This window comes from Echinops telfairi, unplaced genomic scaffold (assembly GCF_000313985.2).
Source record: "Echinops telfairi isolate 266 unplaced genomic scaffold, ASM31398v2 ScPeMD7_25;HRSCAF=90, whole genome shotgun sequence".
Lineage (NCBI taxonomy): Eukaryota > Metazoa > Chordata > Mammalia > Afrosoricida > Tenrecidae > Echinops > Echinops telfairi.
In genome coordinates this window covers 792,191-812,417 of record NW_022103922.1, presented here as the reverse complement: position 1 = coordinate 812,417, position 20,227 = coordinate 792,191, and the positions used below count along the sequence as shown (strand labels likewise).

General features: G+C 63.6%; 3 protein-coding genes across 4 annotated transcripts in view; all 3 read left to right on the top strand.

Annotated features, from left to right (window-relative positions):
• Positions 1-1,491, top strand: part of C8G (complement C8 gamma chain) — a 4,265-nt gene extending 2,774 nt beyond the window's left edge. Inside the window, exons 2-7 of the mRNA XM_045289344.1 lie at positions 44-193; positions 367-437; positions 508-615; positions 897-998; positions 1,113-1,151; positions 1,281-1,491. Coding sequence (XP_045145279.1) covers positions 44-193; positions 367-437; positions 508-615; positions 897-998; positions 1,113-1,151; positions 1,281-1,294 — 484 coding nt within the window. The 3' untranslated portion in view covers positions 1,295-1,491. The remainder of the gene's footprint in view (positions 1-43; positions 194-366; positions 438-507; positions 616-896; positions 999-1,112; positions 1,152-1,280) is intronic.
• A 1,875-nt stretch (positions 1,492-3,366) lies between these two features.
• LCN12 (lipocalin 12) lies at positions 3,367-6,266 on the top strand. Of its 2 annotated transcripts, XM_045289285.1 has the most exons (7): positions 3,371-3,460; positions 3,657-3,869; positions 4,392-4,528; positions 4,801-4,880; positions 4,955-5,071; positions 5,182-5,283; positions 6,136-6,266. In XM_045289285.1, exons 2-7 carry the CDS (start codon positions 3,762-3,764, stop codon positions 6,159-6,161), a joined length of 570 nt encoding a protein of 189 aa, XP_045145220.1. In that variant the 5' UTR covers positions 3,371-3,460; positions 3,657-3,761; the 3' UTR covers positions 6,162-6,266. The 2 variants fall into 2 exon arrangements, with proteins under 2 accessions (XP_045145219.1, XP_045145220.1); XM_045289284.1 differs by having other exon boundaries at positions 3,367-3,869.
• A 13,157-nt stretch (positions 6,267-19,423) lies between these two features.
• On the top strand, positions 19,424-20,208 carry PTGDS (prostaglandin D2 synthase; the record flags this gene model as incomplete). The annotated part of the gene is made up of 2 exons (XM_030885311.2): positions 19,424-19,607; positions 20,020-20,208. Coding segments are annotated over exons 1-2 (303 nt in total), but the record flags the coding sequence as incomplete, so codon positions are not given.
• Positions 20,209-20,227: the final 19 nt, after the last annotated feature.

The following is a 20,227-nucleotide window of genomic DNA, read 5'->3' as shown; positions in this document are numbered from 1 at the left end:
GTGGGGGGCCCAGCCGAGGGCCCGCTGCTGCTGCTGGACTCAGGCCTTGGTGTCAGTTTGCAGGCACGTGGCTCCTGGTGGCCGTGGCCTCTTCGTGCCGCTTCCTGCAGGAGCAGAGCCACCGAGTGGAGGCCACAGCTCTGTCTGTGACCCCCCAGGGCACAGCATTGGCCGTCAGCACCTTCCGAAAGCTGTGAGTCCCCACCCCGTCGTCCTCCCACCTCCACCGCAAGTTGAGCCCACCCCCACCCCTCCAGGCTCCCGTCCTCTTGTCTAGCCTGCTGCTCCTCAGACCTGTGGCCTAGACAGTGCCCTGTGACCTGGCCGGGTCCCCCATGCCGGCTGTGTCCTCTCCCCACCCCCCAGGGACGGGATCTGCTGGCAGGTTCGACAGCTCTGGAGAGATGCGGGGGTTCCGGGGCGGTTCCTGCTCCCAGGTGAGGCTGGGGCTGCCGCACAGGCCGTGGGCAAAGCGAGGCCAGCGTACTGATGTGCCTGTGCCCGTAGCCCGAGGTGCCCAGGGAGCTGTGGACGTGGTGGTCGCAGAGACAGACTACAGGGACTTCGCCATCCTGTTCCTGGAGCGGGCGCGGCAGCTCACTGTGAAACTGTACGGTGCGTCCACACGGGCCCGTCCAGGACGGGCGCTCCCCTGGGATGGGGTGGGGTGACAGCACACAGGACACACATTCTGGCCTGAGCACCCCCAACCCAGACATGCTAAGGACAGCCCCGCACTGACCCCACATCAAACATCCTGACCCAGAGCCCAGTGACCCTCCAGCCCTGCGTCCCCAAGCCGAAGCCCACACCCTGACCCCCTCCAGCCGGCGGCGGAGCCCGCTGATGGTGAGGGCGACAGGGCGCCTGTCTGAATGTCCCTGCGGTGTCCACAGCCCGCTCAGTCCCCGTGAGCGACTCCGTGCTGAGCGAGTTTGAGCGGCAGGTACGGGCTGCCCGGCTGACCGAGGAGCACACTGTTTTCTTCCCCAAGTACGGTGAGTGCCCAGGGCCCCGGAGTCAGGTGGCCCTGACCCCCAGCCCCCACTGATGGACGACGGCCATGCTGCAGGGCGGGCCACACCGCCCCTGACCCTGCTCTGCACCCCCAGGTTTCTGCCAGGAAGCAGACCAGTTCCACCTCCTGGATGGTAAGGGGGCTGCCCTGGTGGGGAGGGGGCAGAGGAGGGGTTGGAGATTGGAGGTGGCACAGCCGTTGAGTCTGCCCGGCAAAGGAGGGGTGGGGGCGACACGGCTGGTGAGGTGGGTCTCTGCTGCAGAGGTGAGACGCTGACTCCCCAGCGAGGGCCGAAGGGGACAGGAGGCACCTGTACGAGAAATGGCCTGCAGAGAAGACCCCTGGGCAGAGAGGGCCCACTGGCCCTCTCCTCGGGGGCCACCACCAGACAATGTAGACTGCCCTTCCGTCCCCCAGAAGTTCCTGGATCCAGCCTCAATCAATCTCCTTCTCATTAAATGCATTCAGACGTCCCCTCTGACCCGTCCTTTGTGGGGCAGGAAGGCAATGCCAGCCTCTCGGTGCCCAGAGACCCTGGTGCCCATGGCAGCCCCACGCCCACCTGCCAGTCAGTCAGAAGAGAAGCATGGCTGGCCATCTGTGCCCCAAACTAGAGGGGCATGTCCACACTGGGTGGGGGCCAGACAGAGGCCAGTGGCCAGAGAAGGTGCACCGTCACTGGGAGGGGTCAGGGGTCTGTGCACTGAGCTGCTAACCACATGGTCAGTGGTTCGAGGCCACCAGCTGCTCCCGGGGAGAAAAGGAGGCTGTCTGCCATGGTAAAGATGTAGTGTTTGGGAGACCCGAGGGGCAGCTTTGCCCCATCCTGTAGGGGCTGTGTGTCAGCTTCGACACCATGGCTGGGAGCTAGGCTTGTGGGGGGTCTGAGAACTGGGGGTAACTCCTGCCCCGCCTTATATACTAGCCTGCCTCTGTCACGCCTGAGAGGCCAGTGCCCACTGTCTGCTGGCGAGATGGCCCCAGCCAGTTGCTGACCCTCACCAAGGGTTCCCAGGCAGTGGGCACGCCTCCCTTGGGAGGCACAGAGAAGCTGGGGCTGGAAGAGACTGAGACACCTGAGCGCCAGGGAGGAAGGGCAGGGGCTGGGCCTCTGGGGGAGCACACCTGGGCCCACGGCCCCCTCTGGGGGCAGCACCATCATCAGAGCTGCTCTGCTGTCCTGGGACGCTTTGTGGCTGGGCCTTGTATGTCCTGGGGCACTGTGTGTTCTGGGGCACTGTGTGGCCATAGGGCCCCTGGAGGTCAGCTGATGGGGCGTGAAGGACCCCTTGTGCTGGGCTCTGGGGAGCGGGGAGAGGTCCCTGCAGCCGTCCTGGGCAGGCGACGGGAGGAGCCAGTAGCTGGGGAGCCCCTCGGCTCCCAGAGAAGCTGGGAAGCTGACTTGGGGCCCCAGTGCCGCTCCTCCTTCCATGACTCCCCCTTTGGGGAGTGAGCTCAGTCCAGCAAGGAAGGTGTCTCCGGCCCGGACCCAGGCTCCTCTGCAGAAGCCTGGTGCTGCGGCAGAGCTGGGGGGACAGCACACGGGCGAGGAAGCCTTGGGGAGGGGCTGCAGAGAGGGCAGCAATGTGCCCCCACTGCCCGGATGGGTGGGGTAGAGTGATTGGGACCCGCTGGGGGGTGGTCATCGACCATGTTGGCAGGGTCTGGGCTCCTTGGAGGCTTTTGAACATAGAAGAAGGCTTTGAATGCTGAAGGGGTGTGGCAGGGCCAATGCAGGTGTGTGTGTGTGGGTGCCCAGGGAGCTTCCCCAGGGGGGTACCAGAGGGCTCCAGGCTCCTGTGGGCCCCCACCCCGCTCCACCCCCATCTGTATGGCAGTGGAAGCCGCCCATCCCCCATGTGTACTGCCTCCCGGTGGAATCCCCTTAGGACAGGGACCATTATCTGGACCCGCACAGTCTGGGAGTCTGCTCCAGCCCGGGGGCCATTGCATCTCAGGCCCCTGGTCCCCTGGAGAGAGCTGGCCGAGTGGCGTCCCTTATTCCCCCACCCCCACCCTGTTAAAGATCTGGCTCCCCTGTCACAACAACCGTCACCTGCCGCAGTGTCGCTCTGAGTGACCCAGTCCAGAAGGGGTGTCTTGAGGTCGTGGGCCTTGGGGTGAAGAAGGCACCCGAGGGCTCAGCCTGGGCTGGTCAGCAGGGAGCGGGGTTTGCAGGGACCTGTGCGACCCCGGGGAGGTTCCCAGAGAGAATGAGGTCGGCGGTGGGAGCACCTTCCTTCCTGGGGGGTGTGTCCTCATCTTCTGGAGTGGGGAGAGGACTCAGGGCTTGGAGTGGAGGCCCCAGACTGGCACCCTGCCCTCCCCCCCAACTCAGGGACTGCAGTGGGGAGCCCCGCCCTCAAGCTGTCTGCACCCTCCAGCCCAAAGGGCCAGTCCAGGGTGCCCCCTGCCCCCAGAGGGAGCCCTCTCCAGCACCAGGTCTGTGTCTGCGGCCCCCGGTGCCCAGGATTAGTCACCTTGCGAGGCTGAGGGGCTAGGCCTACCGGCGGGTCAGAAAAAGGCCAGGGGCCTGGCTGCGAGCTGGTGGTCTCCTTCAGGGGCTGGGACTCTGACCACAGGCAGGAGGGTGGGAGGATAGATGGGCTGGTACCTATTGATCTGTCCCACCCCCCAGCTCTCCCTGGCCCAGTCCTGCCAATCTGGAGGTGGAGGGGAGGGCACCCTGCCCCAGGGCCCATAAGAGGCGTGTCTCCCAGGTGACTGCTCACTGCCACCAGGCATGGGGCCATGGGGTGCCCTGTGGGTGGCGCTGGCCCTGCTGAAGTCCGTACAGGGCCAGACCTCATCCCCCACGGATAAGCCCTTACAGGACTTCCAGCAAGACCAGGTCTGGGGCTGCAGGGGGGGAGGGGGGCCTGCCTGCCCCGGGGAGGGGGCTGCCAGTCTGACTTGGAGTGTGGGGGAGGGGAACGGACCCACTTCCCAGCACAAGAGCTGACCAGGACCCCCTGAGGAGCCCCACGCCAACCCCCACGACCCCTGGTCAGACCCCTGGGTCAAACTCTTCTAGTCCCAAGAGTGGACCACTTCCACTCCTCTGCACAGACAAGGAAACTGAGGCTCAGAGTCACCTGCCCCTGTCCTGCCTTGGGGCTGCCCCCAGCCCGTCCACCCCTGCCTACTTGGGTTCTCGCGAGAAGGGATCTAGGTGGCCTGCAGACAGGACACGAGGGGGTCCAGGCCCAGGCTCTGCCCACCCCACCCCCACCCAGTTCCAGGAGGCTCCAGGCCCAGGCTCTGCCCACCCCACCCCCACCCAGTTCCAGAGGGCCCCAGGTCAGGCTCGGCCCACTGCCTGCCTCCCACACACAGTTCCAGGGTCTCTGGGTCCCAGCTCTGCCCACCACAGTTCCAGGGGTCATGGTACGTGGTAGGCCTGGCGGGGAACACCTTCCGGAAGGAGGACAGGGAGCTGCTGAGCCCGTACACGGCCACCTTCGAGCTCCAAGAAGGTGGCCAAATCCAAGTGTCCTACGCCATGACCCGGTGAGTCAAGAGAGCCGCCTGGCGCTACTGAGGCCGCACAGTGCGTAGTGCCCATGTTGCCTATGGGGGCCCAGCAGGCACCCGTGGGGAGCAGAACTCAGGAGGGGTGCAGGGGAGGGAGGGAAGGGGAAAGAAGGGTACAGGACCCCCGGTGGGTAGGATAGAACTGGGCACTGGCTCGTGTGGGGGACTCGGGACCTCAGTGGGTGCCACTGCAGTGCCCTGCTCCCTCCTCCACCTGACATGACATCCCCCCACCCCCCCGCCCCCAGGGGCCCGCGCTGCATCACCTGGGCATACACGCTGAACCCAGCCAACAAGTCTGGCTGCTTCGAGGTGGACAGGAGCAGGGGTGAGACCCGGGGCAGCAGACAGGGTAGGCGGGGTGCCGGCTGGCGGGTAGGCTGATGGCTGCCGCTGCCCTAGACTTGCAGGCTGACTCTGAGGAGGTCCAGGTGACGGACACCAACTATACCACCTTCGGCCTGTTCCGCTCCAGACGCTGGGCCCCCGGCCACCTGGTGCTCAGGGTCAGCCTGCTGGGTGAGCCGGCCGGGGGCCTGGGGGGTGGGGAGACTGGGTGAGCCGGGGGCATGGGGAGCGTGGGGCCCGGCCACCCCCTCACAGAGCCCCACGCCGGCCCTGGGGTACAGGCAGGACCTGGGCGGTGCGCCCCGATGCGCTGGACAAGTTCTTGTGCCTAATTCAGAGCCACAACCTCTCTGAGGAGCAAGTCGTCTTCCCAGTCGTGAAGGGTAATGGGGGCAGGTCTCCTGGCGGGCAGAGCCTGGGGGCTCTCCTGGGGCACAGGCTGAGGGGTCTCCTTGGGGGGCACAGTCTGGGAGGTCTCCCGGGGCACAGACTGGGGGTCTTGGGTAGGGGCACAGACTGGAGGATCTTTGGAGGACAGACTTGGGGGGTCTTGGGGAGGCACAGACTGGGGGGTCTCCTGGGGGCACAGGCAGGGCTAGTCTCCTGAGGGGAGGGGTGAGAGTGTGCATGTCTCCTGGGGGTGCGGGCAGAGGCTGGGAGTGTTTCCTGGGGGCTCCCTGCCTCTCCCCCAGGAGTCCTGAGGCCGGCAGTGGGGGGGCGCATGCTGGACCCCTTGTTCTCACACTAAAGTGCCCCCCCTCCCATGCGGTGTTCTGTGCCCCGGCCCCACACCCCTTGACCCTGGTCTGGGGCCCTCCTCCTTGCACCCAGGCCCAGATCCCCGCTTTCCCCACCCCACACCCCTCCAGTGCCCCGGCCCTGACCCTGCCCACACCCCTCACCCCAGGCCTAGTTCCCAACCCCTTCTCTACACACCCCTAGCCCATTTCCCAGAGCCTCATCTCCCTGCACCCCAGGCTCCCATTCCTTCCCCTCACCTGCACCCCCTCACGCATGCTCCCCATGTTCTCTGCCTCTGCCCCTCCCTGTGCAGGACTGCCTGGGCCACATGCAGGGTGGGTGGAGGCTATATGTGAGGGTGGGGGCCCCCGGGAGGGTGAGATCAGGGGCCTGGGGGGCCTGGAGAGGGGTCCCCACATCCTACCCTGCACCAGGCCCCACCCTCCGCATTCCCCCAGATCACTCACATTCCAGGGTCTCTGTCTCCTGATCAGATTGGAAGATAGCTCGTGTCTGCTGAAGGAGAGTGGGCTCCCCCGCCCCTGCAGCCCCCATCTCTCGCCACCACTTCTGTCTCCCACCCTGTCGCCTTCCCCTCAGAGAAAAATAAACCCACTTCACCCGCCCTCCAGCCTTTGTGGTCTGGGCCCTGGGGGCGGAGCCAGAACCAGTGGTCTGGGGGCACAGCGTGCCTCCTCTGGGTGCCCAGTGCCCACCCCACCCCACTGGGACCCCTGGTCAGCGTGAGTGTGGTGCGGGCAGGCCCCAGCCTCTGAGGTCCCCAGGGCCTAGAGCTGGTGGGCAGAGGGTAAGGCTCCGGTGGATGGACAGGAGTGGTGCCGGGTGGGCCCACTGTCAGCCCAGGGGTCTGCAAGACCCCCACCAGGTCTAGGGTGCCTGTTGCTCAGCCCCATGGAGGCAGGACTGAGTGCTGTGCCCACATCTCTGGGCTGACCACCTGGGCCCTGCGTGCACAAGGATGACCACTGGCCAACCCCCAACCCCCCCCCACCGGGAGGGCCGGTCCCCAGTCCTCAAAATCCAACCGCCCTCTGGCCATGAGTGCTGGCCTGCACAGCCCTCTGGGCGCCTGCCTTCCTCCCTCCTGCATCTCTGAGGGCTGTCTCCCTTGGGGTGGCTGGTGGGCTAGGACCGCCGGCCATCCTGTGGGCAGGAGAGCCCCTGACCACTGCACCACCAGATCCTCCGGCCTGTGACCACCCCTCAGGGCTCCTGTCTCCACCTCCCTCTGCTTCTTGCCACATGATGGGTGGGGGCAGGCCCAGGAATGCTGGTGGCAGTGGTGCGGTGGGCACAGGGGGTTCCCAGAGGCAGCCCGAGGTGAACAGGAGGGTGGGGACTTCTGCTGGTCCTGTCCCCCCACCCTGAGCAGGGCATGCCCTCAGTCTCCTTACTGGGCCTCCTGGTCACTGTCTGGCCCACTCACCCCACAGAGCGGGGCCCACGGGTGGGAGTGGGGCAGTGATGTGAAGGTGAAGGCTGGCCCCGGACGCCTGAAATGGGGAGAGGCACTTCCCAAAGGCCCCTCCCAGCTGGCCGTGGTCCCAACAGCGTGACTGCCCTGTGATTGCCTGTCCAGGTAGTGGGGGGGAGGGGGGAGGGGGGCAAGCAGGTGGAGCTCAGCAGTGACATGATCGTGGTGACCACATGATGGGCGGTCCAAAAATACCAGCTACGGGAGCAGCTCGGGTTCAGAGAACAAAAGAGCCGCATTTAACCTGCCTCTGTGGGGACCCCTCCCCCAGGGGTTCTGCGGGCAACCTCACCCCTCCCAGCCCTGACCTTGTCCTTCAGACTCCCTTTTGCAGGCTGGCCTGGCCAGGTGGCCATCCTGGGGGCTGGGGTCTTTGGGAGGGGGTGGCGACCTGGATGGAGGTGCTGAGAGGGAACGGGCTTCCTGCCTGGGTGTCTGTGTTTAGTGAAGTTCCTTGGGGGGCAGCAAGGGGGCCTCACCAGCCCCAGTCCCGGTGGACAGCAGCCCTTCACACGGTGGTCATGCATGGTGGCCACTGGGGCTCAGAGGAGGACTGTCTACCCGATGATACTGAAGCCAGCCACCCGTCCCCCACAACACACACACACACACACACACACACACACACACACACACACACACACACACACGGTGTTTAATTGTGTAAAGAGCCCTGCCAAGCGGGCTCTGGAATGACCAAGGGCAGGGACTTCACCAGCTACCCCTCTCCCCCATCACTCAAAGCAGGATCCTTCTAGCCCAGAGCCATCCCTGGGGTCATCCGCCGGCGTCTCCATGCATTGTCGGGGGTCCCAGGCTCTCATGCCGGCTGCACACACAGCCCAGGGTGATGGGGGTGCACCAGGGCCCGAGACTCGGCAGGGCCCCCTCGGCAGGATGGGCTGGCATCGCTGAGCCACTGTGGGCGGGTCCAGACTGGATGTTGTCAGCCCACGATCCAGGCTTCACGGCTGCATGCCCTCCTGGCCCAGACCGGCTTCTGCTGCCCCGTGCGCTCGGGTGTGTAAGGGACGGTCCTGCTGCACGCTCCCCTGTGTCAGGTCCCATTCACTTGGACCAGGCCTCATGTGGCCTTATGAACTCTGCAGTGTCCCCCGTCTAGCCACCAGTTTATGATAGCTGGCCACAGAGTCTCCGGTTCAAACCCACCAGGGGCTCTGCTGCAGAAAGAGGAGGCCACCACCTGCCCTGCGTGTCACGTGGCTGGGAATTGGCTCAGTGGTTGGTTTGGATGTTGGTTTCTGGAGGAGGCTTGGGCCAAATCCCATCTCCCTGGGGCGGGGGAGCATCCCTGGAAGGACCTATGCCCTCAGTACCCTGGCTGCTCCCTCCCCCTCGCTGGGCACTGCTCCCAGGAGCTGCCTCAGGACCAGGGGCCCCAAACCTCAGCTGAAGCCCTGTCAGCCGCCCCTTCACGGCCAGAAGGTGAGCCTGAGCCCAGACACTAAAGCCACAACTTTGGAGGTGACCATAAGGACACCCCACTGCCCTGAGCAGCCACCGCCCCTCCCAGTGAGATTTCCTGTCCATTCCCCCCACCCGGGCACTGGGACCTGAGGCACAGAGCTCCCCAAAGTGGCCCCTCAGCTGGCTCCTCCTGGCCAGCCTCTGGAGGCGGGGGCGAGGGGCGGGGAGGGCTGGTGCCCGGCAGCTGATGAAGGCTCTGGGGGAGAGGAGCCTTCTGCACAGCCGCTCTCTGAACATGACCCTTCGCCCACCCTACTGGGGAAAGGAAACCATTGTGGCCAGGGGCAGTGTCCTCCCCAGCTGTCCACCCCAAGGTGCCAGCCACACTGGGGAGCTGGCCCCAGGTGCCCCCCAGGGTCTCTTGGGGGGCACCAAACCCAAGGTCCTCCTGTCCTGTGCCCCCTCCCTCATATCTCACTCTGTCTCCCTCCCTGGTCCACCTATCCGGACCCCTCCTCCACCTCCCACATGCCATCCTCCCACCCTGCCCCCTCCCCCTTACCCAGCCTTTCTCCCAAGGGGTGTGGCCTTGCCCTGGAAGATGCCCTGAGCCAGGGGCAGCCCGGCCAGCCAAGCCCTGGGATCAGCACCCTGGGTTGTCCCAAGATGAGGAACTGGGGCCCAGCTCCACGCAGCAGGAAGCTCTGCCTGTCTGAGGTAGGGACACCCTCTAGGGAGCCCCTCCTACAAGTCCTCCCCCCACTGCCCTCTTCCTCCTTCTGCCCCCACCCGCCTCTTCCCCAGACTGGACCCCCCAGGACTGCTGAGGGCCTGGGCTGCATAGGGTCTCCCCCTGGTGGCCGCTCGCTGAACTGTGTCCAGGCTGCTCCGTCTCAGGCTCAGTCAGCCCACTGCCAAACTCTACTGCCCAGACCCCTGCCCCAGGGCCAGCCCGTGGCGGCTCCCTCCTGTCCCCTGAGCCTCGGACAGCCTGGTCTCCCTGCTGCCTGGCTAAGGCCAGTGTCACTTCTTGAAAACAAAGTCCTGACTTCCATTCAGAGCCTCCTGGTTTAGTTCAGTCCTGTGAGAACCAGCAGGTCCCAAGGGCAGGTGGCCAGATGGCGGCCACCTGGTGGGGTCACCTGGGGGGAAAGGCCCCTGAGGAGTCCCCACACGGGGTCTGGGCAGCAACTTGTGGCTTCCCGTCCAGCCTGGGGTGGCCAGGTAGGCCTGCTGCCTCTGTGCCTAAGCACTGTGGAAAAGCCACTTGAACTTTCCATTCAGGGACAGGAAGCCGGGCCCCGAGCCAGGGGCGAGGGGGGAGGGGGGTGGCTTTCTCCAGCCTCCAGGCTGTTCCCACTTGAGTGGGCTGAGGGAAGGCCTAGCAGTGTCCCCATACCTCCTCACACCCCCTCACCCCCTCAACAAGGCCCCTAAGCCACCCGGGACCCCGGAGTGGGAGTGGGGTGGAGAGGAGGGGTCAGGCATGGGGACAGAGGCCCGGGGGAGAGTTCCTGAACTGCATGGTGTGGGCGGGGGTGGGGGGGGCTGTGAGGGGTGGGATCTAGGAAGATACAGTCCCCGTCCCGTCCCCCACCCCCCACGCAACCTACCCTGCCTCGCACCATGTAGGGACAAGTCTGAGGAGACAATGTGACCAGCTGAGCGTGGCCAGCAATTTGGGGATGGGGACAGGGTGCTGGTCTGGGCACGGTGGGAGGACCAGGTAGGGGAGGTTTGGCAGGCCTGCTATGTGCACTTGAGCCATGCCTTCTGTGAGGGCCTGCAGGCTCCCAGCACCCACACTTGTTTCCCAGAGGGTGCTAGGCTGTGGGGGCCAGGGGCTGCCTCCTGGCCACAGAACTGAGGTCCCTTCTCAGAATTCTAGCCTTGCCACACACACTGCTGGGTCCTGAGCCCCCGCCTTCCCCACCTTGCAGCCTGGCTGGCCTCTGACTCAGCCTCTCACCCCTTCACCCTGGGGTGCTCCAGGTCCTGCAGCCTCTCCCTAAATGCTGCCCGACTACCTTGCCCCTGAGGCGGGGGCACAGTGGAAGATGGAGCTGTGGGGAGACCGCTGACCTAGCCAGGGCGCTGGCATGTGTGAGGGTCAGTGGCAGCAGGGCCACAACCCACTGACCAGACTGTCCCCAGCAGGGCGAGCAGACACAATCCAAGGAAGATGGACAGACCCCTTCCCACCGTCACTAACAGCCCCCTCCCACCCAAGTGCCACAACGTGGTCCAGACTGCCTGACCCCTGGTCGGTTCAGGCACCCTCAGCTGGTGGAATGCAGGTCCCATCACCCAAGGGGCTGGGCCAGGGGGCCAGCCTGGGGCTGGGAAGGGGGTCTGACTGGGACAGACCCCCGCCACACCCCACAGCCACCAGTCCAGGGTTGGGCACAGAGGCCCAGGCCCAGTCGTGGCGGCATTTTTCCAACCCCATCCTGTGCCCGGTGCTGCCCTGGCCTGCCACTGGCCCCGGTGTGCCCTGGGGAAGGGCACCTGGCCTAGCACCCAGGAAGTGGGAGTGGGCTGGGGGGAGGGGTGTGGAGGCCAAGTGGCAGGTTCCCAGGGAGGTTTGGACAGTGTGTCCACCCTCCCTCCCCGCCACCCACACCTCCCTTCCTCCGGAGACACACTGTCTCTTTGTGTTTCTTCCAGATGCCTGCAGGGGTGCGCCTGGGGAGCCTGCCCCCCAACCCAGGAGGAATGTGGGCGGATCAGCAGCCCTGTGGGGAGGAACAGGGAGGATTTTCCATTCCGTCAGCCCCTAGCCCGGAGCCAGAGATCCTGGGTCACAGGAGTCCTGCAAGCAGGCCCCTCGAGTGCGGGGCTGGAGGCGGCCAGTGGCCCTGGGCAGCCTCTGGCTGCGCCCCACCCTTGGGGCAGCAGAGAGACGGCATTGGCGGCAGTCCCAGGGGCCCTGAGGCCTGGCCTGGAGTTGTTGGCTGCTTGTGCACAGTCCCTGGACCACTGAGGGGCCAGTGCCACCAACTGGACGTCCTCGGACAATGACGGTGACATGTTATGCTCCTTGCTGGAGCCAAAGTCCCACATCAGGCTCCTCCAGGCTGGCCAGGCCTCCCAGCCTCTGTCCGCGGCTTCAGGGCAGCCTCTCTAGCAGGTCTCTCTGTGTGTCTTTCCTCTCCTTACGAGGCCCCCCTCACACCTCTCAGGGCCACGTGTGGAGACCCTCCTTCCTCGCACAGTCCTGGTCGCAGGGTCAGGGGCACCATGTGGGGGTCACAGTCCAATGCAGAGCACAGCGCCCACTGGGAGGGAGTGTGGTGCCCCCTACCCAGGCACCCTCAGAACCTGAGGGGGCGGTTGGTTGGCGAGCGCAGTTTCACATGTGGCAAGAACAGGGCTGTGATGGGCAGAGCCACGTGCACCCCTCGAGGAGGAGCCATCCCCGGTACTCCGCGGTCAGCCACCCTCCAGTTGTGAGGGGATGTGACCTACCCCCCACCCCCTGACGTGAGTGAGGCTGGGTTGTGTCTCGGCCATGTCTCGGCCATGTCTCAGCCCACGTCTTCTGGGACAAGGAGAGATGGCACAAGAAGCCAAGGTCAGAGGTGCTGCCCAGCGGGCCCTGTCCTGAGCACCCAGGCTCCCTGGGCTGGAAGCCTCCCAGATCTGGAAGTGGGTGGCCAGGCCCTGCCCCTGGAGCCTGTCCTCTGCGAGGGAAGTGCCCTGAGCTAAAGCCGCCTTGGGGCACTTCCCCGGCAGCGAGGCCATGCTTGGGCTTGGGGTCAGGAAAGATTCCTTCGGTCCAGTGCCACATGTGTGGCCCTTGGGGACAGGTGGGCAAGGGGACCTCCTCACGGAGACTGGGGCGCTCCCACCTCTGCACTGCCACTGTCGGGAGACCTGCACCCGAAGCGCGAAGCATGCTGTCAACCCCATCCCAAGAACAAGCCACATGTATTTGCAGGCGGGCGCAGCCCCGCGTGGGCGTGGACGGGGCTCGCCACCGTTGGTGGTGGCTATGGGGTCTTCTGTCAGGAGCAGGCAGCTGGGGTCCCTGCAGCCAGGGGGGGGGTGGGGTGGCGGTCACCGCGAGATACACCAGTGAGGGTCTCCGCTTGTGCAAGGGCTGTTCTGGGGCTGGGTGGGCCAGCAGTTTGAACCACCAGCCGCTCCACCGGAGAAAGGTGGGCTTCCTACTCCTTCAAGAGAGTTAGTCTGGGAAATCCACAAGGGCTACCCCGTCCTGCCCTGCCCTTCGGGGCCCCACGAGCCAGAACGGACTCGATGGCTGTGAGCTGGAGGTTGTTGGGGTCTGCTTGCCTTGCCAGGACAGGGCGGGGAGTGGAGGGCAGGGTGGGGGCTACAGAGGACTGGGTGGGGGCAGGAAAGAGGGGTGGGGTAGGGATACAGGGAGGCGTTCCTGGTTTGCCCAGGCCCGGCGTGCCTGCAGCAGGCTCCATTGTCCTCCCCAAGACCAGTTTGATGCCCGGGGCCTGCATAGAGAGACAGAGGGGGTCCCAGAGCTCTCAGAGAGAGGGGTTCAGCTGGAAGCCTGGCCAGAGTGGGCCGATGAAGACAGAGTCTGAGGAGACAAGGCTGGGTCTGGGGACTCAGGAACAGGGTGGGCACTGTTGGCATGGGCAGAAGGCAGCAGGAGAGGTCGGGGGAGACTGGGGTGGCCAGGCCAGTGTTCAGAGCCCTCTCAGGCGGGGCTGCTGGTCCTGTAGGCCTGTAGGTGGGAGAGGGCTCGGGCTGGAGGTGCTGGGCCCTGCAGGCAGCTGGGGGCAGAGCCAGTGAGTGAGAGGTCAGGGGTCTCTTCCTGGGAAGGGAAGGTTGCAGTGGGTGTGGTCCCCTGCAGATCCAAGCTTCCTGGCTGGAAGTTTACACAGCTGGGCTAGGAGAAGCCCCTTACATAAGAGAACATGGAAGGTCAGACGGGGTTAGGCTGGAGCCTTAGGGAGGGCCGAGGAGGAGGGAGTGCTCCAAGCGTCAGCCTCAATAGGCAACCCCCAGGCTGGAGTGTATGGGGGGTAGTGCTCAGACATTTATCCCCATTTAGCCCTTTGGCACCCCTCTCCCGTCCCCTCTGCCACTGCCCTCAACCCAACTTGTCCTGAGTATCTGGGGCCACCCAGGCTGAGAGGGACAGAGGGTCCTGGGGGGGCCTAGAGGCACACTGTCAGGGTCCTTGGCCGCTCCGGCCCTCTGCCTACTCCCCAGCCCGGGGAACACAGCCCAGACTTGCCCATCGGGGCCCCTCTGAGAGCCAGGTCACTGGCCTCCCCTCCTTCCGATAATGTTCCGTGAACAGTGAGGGGACAGACCGTGGGCGGGTCGTTGGGGGCACCCAGGGGCAGAGCACTGTCTGCAGCCGCTGTACCGGTCGGCAGGTGCCACGCTGCATGGGCCACGACCCACGGCTGCAGAGCCCTGAGGAGCTGGCCGGCCGTGAAGGGCGGCCTGGGGAGAGTGGGCCATGCCCGTACTGTTCTCAGGTAACCAGTGAGCCCGAGCCTGGTCACAGGACCGCCTGCTGGGCAGGGGCCCTGGACAGGGCACGGACTGTCCCTGAAGGTCAAGTCTGGAGGAAGGCTCCATCCACCCACCTCCCAACACGCATCAGTCACTGCAGACTTTGGCAAGCCCTGCAGGGGGGCTGACCCAAGGGGTCCTGCCGCCTCAGGAGGGCCCCTTGCTCAGGACCCCTCTGGAGACTTTCCTCAAAGCCCCCACCACTCAGAGCCCAGCTCAGGGGAGTAAGGGGGGTCAGTAGGCCCCATCCTGGGCAGGGACTCCATCCCACCTCAGGGCAGCAAACATGCAGGCCACCCCCCTCACACACTGGGACCCCTTTCTTAGGCTACCTCCCCCTCATGCACCGAGCTCCCCCTGTCCTTCATGCTCCTGCCCTGGGCCTCCCCCACACCCACTCTGGGCCTACATGTCCTGATCTCCTCGCCCACACTCTCAGACCCCTTTGTCTTGGGCCCCCCACCTTATCCCAGGGCTTTGGCACAGCTCATTCCTGCGGTGCCCTTGCCTTGGGGCCACAGGGTCCTCAAGGCTGAAGAACCAGGACAATAGCGGGGGCAGGGGGCTCCGGAGAGCGGGTGGGGGTTCTTCAGGGGGCTGGGGGCCATGCAGGAGTGGGGGTCTCTCCCTTCTCCTGGAGGGTGTCCTCGTCTCCTTGCTGCTACAGGAGGGCCACACCTCCTCTGAGAGCCTGGCTTCGGGGCAGTTGGTGTCCATCTGTCTCGCAGCTGCAGCTGGACACCCAGCGTGCCTTTCGCACTGTGTGCTTGCCCCTCAGGCCTCGCAGTAGGGGTGGGGCCAGGAGCCCTGCACCGGGACCTGGTGAACATACTCGAACACCCTCTTCAGCCACGGGACTGGAGCTTTGAGGCCACCTCTCCCTGAGGCCACCTGCTGTGCTCGCTGCTGTCCAGCCGGCTCCAGCCACAGCAGCTCCACGTCCAGGGACATCGTGAAGAGAAGCTCGCTGCTTCCTGAACATCTGACCCGCAGCCCCTCCCACACGGGTGCCTCTTGTTGTTTCCCACAAGCCATGCTGGACAGTGCCTGTCCTTCCACACCAGGCACTGACGCCAGCCTCTCCACTGAAGGCTGTCAAGGCCTGCCCTCCGCCGTGAGCAGGGTTGGCGTCCTGGTCTCCTGAGAGCTGAGTAGTGTTCCCCGAGGAAACCTTTCACCGGGTTTGGACAGTCAGGCCGTTCCCACCTATTGCCAATATGGCCACGTCCACCATCACGGATCCATCCTGACTCGAGGCGGGCCTACAGAACAGCACAGAGCTGGCCCTGCCGGTTTCCGAGGCCGTCGGTCTGCACGGGGGTCCACAGCCTCATCTTTCTCCCACAGAGAGGCTGGTAGTTTCGTACTGCCAACCTTGTGGCTCGAAGCCCATTGCCCCATGGGGGACCCTTCGTGGTGACTGGGAGGGGGCTTCAACAAAGTGTGTGGGAAGGTGGAATGAGAAGATAAAAAACACGACGTCGATGTCCACCACGAGTTGACTGCAGTTCAGGTCCCCGTGGGTGGGGGTTGGTCCCCGCCACGCAGTTCCTCCCTAAGAAGCAAGGGAGGCTGCCGTGGATTTAACTGGTCAATGCAGTCGGTCTCCTTTCCATGATCAACGGGCGAGAAGGGGGTGGTCTTCGAAGGCTCTTCAAGTTCGTTTGTGTTGCTGTCATCAGTGCTGTCCCCTCGGTTCTGACCCAGAGGGACCGATGGACAACGGAAGGAAACCCGCCCAGTCCTGGCGCCCTCACCATTGTTCCTGTTTGAGCCACGCTGCGGCCGCCCTTCTCTCTCCTTCTGCTTTAGGAAGCATGGCACCCTTCTCCAGGGACAGGTCTCTTCTGACCACGTGTCCAAGCGTCTCGCACCCTCACCTCTCAGGGGCATTCCGCGTTCCTTCTTCCAAGACAGACAATCCGTTCTTGCGCGGTCCATGGAGGTTTCGATATCCTCCGCCAGCCCCGCAGTTCAAATGCTGCGATATTCCTCGGTCCTCCTCACTCTAAGCCCAACTGTCACGTACAAAAGAGGTGATGATGGCTTGGGTCGTGCACACCTTAGCCTTACAGGTAACATCCTTGCTTTTCAACACTTTAAAGAGGTCTTGTGTGGCAGATGTAGACTGCTGCTTCGTGGGCACTGGTTGTGGAAATCCTTGACAACATCAACCTTCTCTCCATTGATCAGGATGTCGTCAAGCGGTCCATCTGTGGGGAGTTTGGCTTTTTACACTGAGTTGTAATCCTCCTTGTTCTCCATCGTCAGTGCTTCAAGCCTCCTCTGCCAGCAAGCAGGGTGTGCCGTCTGCACACCGCAGGCTGCTAACAAGCCTTCCTCCCGTCCTGATGCCACACTCTTCTATAATCCAGATTCTGTGATAGTTGCTAGGCATACAACCCTAGCACACCGCTTTCCTGATTTTAAACCACGCAGTATTCCCTTCTTCTGTCCAAACAACTGCCTCTGGATCCATGGAGTGTTCTGGAATTGCCACTCTCTTCAGGCTACGTAATTTGTTATGGTCCGCGCAGACGAATGTCTTTGCACAGTCAGTGAAACACACACAACGATCCTTCTGATGTTCTCGGCATTCACCAAGATCCATCCTACATCGGCAATGATAACCCTTGTTCCACGTCCTCTTCTGAATCCGGCCTGACAGCTGGCAGCTCCCTGTCTGTGCACTGCCACAACCGTGTAGGATGACCTTCAGCAAAATTTCACTGACATCAATGACACTGTTCTATAATTTGAGCATTCTCTTGGGTCACTGAGGTCGTTAGTTAATTGTGCCAACCTGGCCGATAAACGCATGTGGGGTTCATTGAAAGGCGGAGGGATGAATGGCTCAGTGAGCCTCGCCTTTTGAGTTCTCGGGTCTCTTGCTTTGTGATGGTCGGACCAGGGTGCAGCTGCCTTAGCAGTTCCCTGCTTCAGCTTGCAAGGTTCACTTCCTGCAAGACATCCCCAAGGAGAAGCCACATGGACCCACCCCAATGCAGCCCTGGGTGCTGGAGGAGCCGTGTGGAGACCCCTGCCAGCAGTGAGATGCTTACACGTTCACCGATTCTGCTTTCCTCCTGCAGTCGGTGTCATTGCGTGAGTTTTGTGAGATGGGTCAGTGGACCCACTTTGTGGACTGGTGTTGGACATATGGGTCAGTGGGTTAATGTTGGACTTGTGGGCTTGGGCAGCACTGGGTTGGGATGTTTTCTTGATGCTCACTTAACCTTTAAATAAAACTCTCTCTTATACATGTGTTTCTGTGGATTTGCTTCTCTAAGGTTCCCAGACTGACACAGGCACCTTTCTTTGGAGTGGGTACCAGCACAGATCTCTTCCAGCCAGTGGGCCAAGCAGCTGTCTTCCACACTTCCTGGCAGACCAGCGAGTTCTCCCAGCGCTTCAGCGGAGGGGGGAGCATTTCCACTGCTGTTCTATCCTTTCCTGGAGCCTTGGTTCTGGCGAATGCCTTCAGTGCAGCTTTGGGTCTTGCTCACATGGTGGAATGTTGACTGGGTTCTTTTTGATACAGTGACTCTGTATTCTTATCTCTGGATGCTTCCTGCTTCATTCCATGTTTTGCTCATTGGATCTTTCCATATTGCAGCTTGAGGCTTGAATTTTCCCCCTAGTTCGTTCAGTTGAGGATCTGCCGAACCTGTTCTTCATTCGTGGCTTCGCACATTTCGTTATGTTTGGCTCGTTGTCTCCATCTGCCCTTTGACCTTTCTGAGCGGCTCTATGACGTCATCGTGTCTCCCGGTTGCTTGGATGTGCTCTTGGTCTTTTCAGGTTCTCTCCACAGTCTCGACTGGATTTTTTTCTTCTTTTCCTTGTGAAACTGTAGGAGTTTTTATACCTGTTTTGGCTATTAGGCCCTTCCTTATTGGACACATAACTACCCTAAAATTTTTTCACATTTTGAGGAGCACACTATTCACCTAGAACACCCCTCAGGGACCTCCTCTCGCTGGTCCTCTGCTCAAGAGGGTAGCCACCTGCCCTCCCCCCCAGCCCTCATACTGGGCCCCCAGGGAGGGGAGGGGCTGAGGACAGTCACTCCCCTGGCCCACGGGTCTCCATGGAGGTATGGGGGCAACAGACTGGCCCCACAGAGTGGCTCCCTCCCTGACACATCCAGCACTCCTCCAAGCTGACCACTTCCGTTCCTCCTGCACGGAAATGTCCTCTGTCCTGCTTCAATCATACCTCTCCCAGCACCCACCCTGGGCCCGCCCCCCCTGCCTATGAGGGCACCCAGTCCAACTAAGGACCAGCGGTCCCCCCTCCCCCACACCCCTGCCCTGCTGCCTACACTAGTCTCCTCAGTGGAAGCCCAACCAGTGCTGGGGAGATGGAGGGGCAGGAGGAGCAGGGTGCCCACCTCCCAAGGTTCATGTTGCCTCCATAAGGGTGCTGCCCACGAGCCCACACTCTCCTGGTGGTCATCTCTGATTACTGCAGTCAAGGGGAGGGGATCTCCCTGCTGGGGACCCAGCCTCCAATCCCTGAGGCAGAGCTGAGCCCACTGCCCGGAGGGGCCCAGGGCCCGGGGCTGGGAGCTTTGTCCACCCCAGCCAGGAACTGTGCCCAGGCCTCCTCTTCCTACCTAGGTCACATCTGCCCCAGTCACCCCTGGATCAGAGCTCACCTTCTCAGGCTGGGCTGGGGGCTGAGACCTCCCTGGGGAGGGCCAGGCCCTTGGGAGCAGCCAGTCAAAGCAGGGGGCTTCTGGAGGGAGGGGGACTGCGGGGAGAAGGGAAGTCTGCAAGTTGTGAGCGGTGCGGCTCAGCCCCCCAGGCGCAGGGGAGACCCAGGCTCGCCCTGCTGCTGCGGAGCTCTGGAAGCCTGGGCTGCCTTTGGGCAGGGCCAGCAAAATGCAGCTGATGCAGAGTGGATGGGGCAGGGACCTCTCCCCTGGGGAGTCCCACAGCTCCCTCAGGCTGCACCCCTACTCTCCACGCGGTCCACAGGTCGGGTTTCTTTACCTTGGCTGGGCCTCTCCTGCACCTGGGCCTGCTGACCCCTCAGGACGTGCTCTGGGGCACACACAGGGCTGTGTCTCCCTGAGGTCAGTGGTCTCAGAGGAGGTGTGATGGGGGACGAGGGGATTGGGGGCCAATGAGGGTCCCTGCCCCAGGTAGGAAGCTTGGGGCAGCTTGAGGAGGCAGGAGTGGGGAGGGTCCAGCTCGGTCTCGACCACCCCACCCCCTCTCCTGTTGCATAAGCAGCTGTGGGGGATGAGGCTGCAGCTGGGCCAGGCGGCCCTCCCCCTCAGCATCACGAGCTTCCAGGGGCTGTCCTTGGCCGTGCAGGGCTCATAAATCGGTTTCTCACGAGCCCTGCTGCACTCCGCCTGTTCCACTTGCTGCCCACACAGCTGGCTCCAGACCCCAGCACCTGCTCCAGAGAATGGCTGTGGGACGCCCACTGTGGATGGGGCTGGTCCTGCTAGGGGCTTTGGGGGTCCTGCAGACCCCCGGCCAGGCCCAGCTCTCTCTGCAGCCCAACTTCCAACAGGACAAGGTGAGGGTTTGCTGCCCAGGCCCAGCAGAAGGGCTTCGCTAGTCGACGGTCTTCCTGGACAGGGGCGATGGCTGAGTGGGGCTGCCGGGACAGGTCTGGTACCTGTCCCAGGGTGACCGGGAGAGTCCCTTCACAGGGCCACTGCACTTCACCAACTGGGAGGGCTGAGCCCCATGTCCCCTCACGGGTTGAGAAACACCTGTCCATGTATGAGCACCCAGGTGTGCATACACTCTGGTCATGCGTGATACAAGCCCTCCGTGCGAGGCCGGACAGACACAGGCACGGAGATCCCGGGGCTCAGCTACAGCATGGGGGGAGGAGAGGCTGATCCGGGCGCGTGGAGGGCACCCAGTGGGGCGCTGGTCCATCAAGGGCGGGGCCCCACTGGGTGCGCCATTCATCCACGCAGTTCCTGGGCCGCTGGTTCAGCGCGGGCCTGGCTTCGAATTCCTCGTGGTTCCGAGAGAAGAAGGCGGTGCTGTCCATGTGCCGGTCCGAGCTGTCCCTCACCGCCGACGGTGACCTCAACCTCACCTCCACCTTCGTCAGGTGGGCTGGCGCGGGCAGGTTCCCCAGGGGCGGTGAGGGGGCGCTGCGGGCCCTGACCCTGACCGAGG